Source organism: Nipponia nippon, unplaced genomic scaffold (assembly GCF_047370975.1).
Source record: "Nipponia nippon isolate SJK-2023a ecotype South Korea unplaced genomic scaffold, ASM4737097v1 scaffold_35, whole genome shotgun sequence".
NCBI lineage: Eukaryota > Metazoa > Chordata > Aves > Pelecaniformes > Threskiornithidae > Nipponia > Nipponia nippon.
This window is the reverse complement of record NW_028262353.1, coordinates 799,637-803,242: the sequence shown is the minus strand read 5'-3', so window position 1 is coordinate 803,242 and position 3,606 is coordinate 799,637. Positions and strand designations below refer to the sequence as shown.

General features: G+C 74.7%; 1 protein-coding gene across 1 annotated transcript; it reads left to right on the top strand.

Annotated features, from left to right (window-relative positions):
- The first annotated feature begins 250 nt into the window (after positions 1–250).
- Positions 251–2,632, top strand: DNAJC22 (DnaJ heat shock protein family (Hsp40) member C22). Its single transcript, XM_087771786.1, has 3 exons — positions 251–274; positions 609–1,487; positions 1,937–2,632. Exons 2-3 carry the CDS (start codon positions 699–701, stop codon positions 2,114–2,116), a joined length of 969 nt encoding a protein of 322 aa, XP_087627912.1. The 5' UTR covers positions 251–274; positions 609–698; the 3' UTR covers positions 2,117–2,632.
- Positions 2,633–3,606: the final 974 nt, after the last annotated feature.

The window sequence follows — 3,606 nt, the reverse complement described above, 5'->3', positions numbered from 1 at the left end:
CAAACAGGGGCTGCGCAGAGTCCCGGGGGGGCCCTGAACCGGGGGGTCCGCACCGCCGTCCAGCGGGTACCCCAATAGCAGGCACCGTGCTGTGCCGGGGCCGGCTGCACCCTGGGAGGGGGTACGGGGGTGCGGGTGCCAGTGTGGGGCACCCGGTCCCCCCCCAGGTCCCCAAACCAGTGCGGCGATGGCGATGCCGTGCCCTTTGCTCGGCGGCGTGCCGGGGCAAAGTCTGGCGGGGGGAGCGGTGCTGCCGGGAGCTCCATGGGGAGAGGTGGGTCGGGGTGGGCTGGAGCCCCGCCGGCGCGGGGTCCGGGGGGCTGCGGGGGTGCTCCGGCCACGGGAGGGCTCACAGGGTGCTGGGTGGGCATGCGGGACCCTGGGTGGGCCCAGGGGGTCCTGGGTGGGGATGCAGGGTGCTGGGTGGGCATGCGCTAGCCCTGGGTGGGCACGTGGGAGCCATGTTGGCATGCACTGGTCCTGAGCGGGCATGTAGGATGCCAGGTGGGCCTGCGCCGGCGCTGGGTGGGCATGCAGGTCACCGGAGGGGTCTGGCCCGGGGGGGACAGCGTGACCGGGGGTCCCTGACTGCACTGTCCGTCCCGCAGGGCGCCGGATGCCGGGGCCGTGCCGGTGCCCGCCGGGGCGGTGACCCCCCGGGCAGCCCTGCCGAGCTGGTCACCGCAGCCAGGGGAAGGATGGCCAAGCGGCTACTGGTGGCCTATGGGCTGTGGGCGCTGGGGGGGCCGCTGGGGCTGCACCACATCTACCTGGGCCGGGACAGCCACGCGCTGCTCTGGATGCTGACGCTGGGCGGCTTTGGCGGCGGCTGGCTCTGGGACTTCTGGCACCTCCCCGGCTGGGTGGCCGCCGCCAACGGGGCCGGGGCGCCCGGGGACCGCGGTGGGACCGTGCCGGCCCTCAGCCCCCTGCGCCTGGCGGGGCAGGTGGCGGTGGGGATGTATTTCGGGCTGGTGGCGGCGCTGGGGCTGCCCTGGGTGCCGGCCCTGCTGGCGCAGCCCCTGGCCGTGGGGCTGGGGGTGCAGCTGGTTGCCTCGGTGGGTGACCAGACGGCGGAGGCACCCAGCACCCTGGCCGCAGCCTTCCTCGCCTCCCTCCTCTTCCAGGGCCGGGTGCTGGCGGTGCTGCCCGCAAGCCTGGCCGCCAGCATTGCTGCCCAGCGGCACCGGCGCTACAAGCCCCATGGGACGCCGCGGGTCCGGCTGACCGCCCGGCTCTACCACCTGGGGCTGGCGTGCCTGGCCTTCGCCGCCCCGCTCGCCTGCCGCGGGCTCTGCGGCGCTGCCGGGGTGCTGGGCACCCTCCTGGCCGTGCCCCGCGCCGCCACCGAGCTCCTGCTCCTGCCCCTCCGCGCCGGCCGGCTCCTGGCAGAGGTCCTGGCCTTTGCCGGCAGCTCTCCGGCACGGGAGCACAGCACCGGCTTCGAACTGAGCAGCTGGAGCGAGCGGCAGCAGTGGGCGTACGAGGTGCAGGATGCGGCACTGGGTACTGGGATGCTGCGGCGGGAGGGATGCTGCGGTGGGATGCTGTGGTGGGATGCTGCGGCGGGAGGGATGCTGTGGCGGGAGGGATGCTGCGGTGGGATGCTGTGGTGGGATGCTGCGGTGGGATGCTGCGGCGGGAGGGATGCTGCAGCAGGAGGGATGCTGCGGCGGGAGGGATGCTGCGGTGGGATGCTGCAGCAGGAGGGATGCTGCGGCGGGAGGGATGCTGCAGTGGGATGCTGCGGTGGGATGCTGCGGCGGGAGGGATGCTGCGGTGGGATGCTGTGCTGAGGGATCCACGGGGTTTGGCTGCTCCCATGGCCTGGGGGGGGGCCAAACACCTTTTTTGGGGTCCCCTGCAGCTGCTGAGGGCAGAGGCAGCCCTGGGGGGGGTCCCCACCACCCGCCCAGCGCACCCCTCTCGCCCCCAGGTCCTGGGCCTCCCGGCCGGCTCCTCCGCCGAGGACGTGCACCGGAGCTACCGGGAGCTGGTGAAGCTTTGGCACCCGGACCACAACCGGCACCGGGCCGAGGAGGCCGAGAGGCGTTTCATCGAGCTGCAGGAGGCCTACGAGGAGCTGGCGGGGCCCAGGAGAGCGGCGGCGGGGTGATGCCGCTGGCAGCCCCCGCCGCCCCGGGGACCGAGAGCCGCGGGGGGGTCGGTGAACACAGGGCTTCCCTCTCGCTGCCGCTGCTTCGTTCCTTCGCCCGGTGCGACGCGGGCCGGGCAGGCAGCGTGCGGCAGAGCGCGGCGTGCACGGGGCGGCCGATCGCACGGGGCGGCTGCAAAGCGACGGACGGGGGCTCGTGCAAACCATCGCTCGGGGGCTTGTGTGAACCATCGTATGGGGGCTTGTGCGAACCATCGTATGGGGGCTTGTGCGAACCATCGCTCGGGGGCTTGTGCGAACCGTTGCACAGGAGCTCGTGCGAACCATTGCACGGGGGCTTGTGCGAACCACCGCACGGCGACCTGTGCCGAGCACTGCAGGAGGAACCCGCCAGCCCTTGCACGGCCGCAGCCCCGGTGCCCGCCGGGGGAGCACCGGAGCGGGGCCCGGGGCCGTTACGGCGGAGCGGGGCCGCGAACCCGCGTCCCTCCGAGCTCCGCCCCCACCGCCCCTCATCTTCGGCCGCTCCCGGAGCGCACTCGGGTGTTTCCGCTGCAGGGCGGTGGCTCTCGGCAGTTTCCGTCCACGTTCGGCGCCCGTCGCCCCGCCCCGCCCCGCCCCTCGTGGGGGCGGAGAGGCGGGGCCTCGGCATCGCCGGATCCAATTGGTTCTCGGCTGAAATTGGTCACGCCTCTCTCTCGCTCCGGAGGCGGGAGAGGGCGGGACCTTCGCAGTCGCGTCGACTGGGCCGCTTCGCCATTGGCTGGCGGGATGCCTCCCTCCTCTCGCCGAGCCTCGTCTCGGCGCGCCCAGGGGCACCGCTCTGCCCTCTCATTGGCCAGGAGCGCTAGGCCCGGCCCCCGCTCCGCATCTGACTGGCTGGAGGCGAAGGAGGGCGGGCCGAGCTTTGCCTTCCCCGCCCTCTCATTGGTGGGATCCTCCAGGAGGGCGGGCGCGGTGCGGCGATCTCGCGTCGCCATTGGCTGTCCAGCGGTAGCCGCGTTCCGATTGGCTGGCGCGGCCTGAGGGCTCCTGCCGGGCCACGGCCCCCGCCCCCCTCCCCGGTGCATCGCGGCGGCCTGAGGTGAGGGGGGGGCGGACGGGCCCCCGCCGCCGCGGCCGGTGAGTGCGGGGCCGGGCCCGCCCGGGGCAGAGCGGGCAGGAGCCGGGGGAGGGGGCGGCGAGGAAAGGCGCAGCCGGGGGCTCGGGAGGGGCCTTGTGGGGGGGGGGGGTGGGGGGCTGAGGGGCCTTGTGTGGGATGGGGGGGGGCTGAGGGGCCCGGGGGGCGGTGGGGCCTTGTGTGGGATGGGGGGGGGCCGAGGGGCCTTGTGTGGGATGGGGGGGGCTGAGGGGCCCGGGGAGGCGGTGGGGCCTTGTGAGGGATCGGGGCGGACGGGAGGGGCCTTGTGAGGGGTCGGGGGGGGGTGAGGGGCCTTGGATAGGGGTAGGAGGGGGCTGGGGGCCAGAGGGGCCTTGTGTGGGGTAGGGGG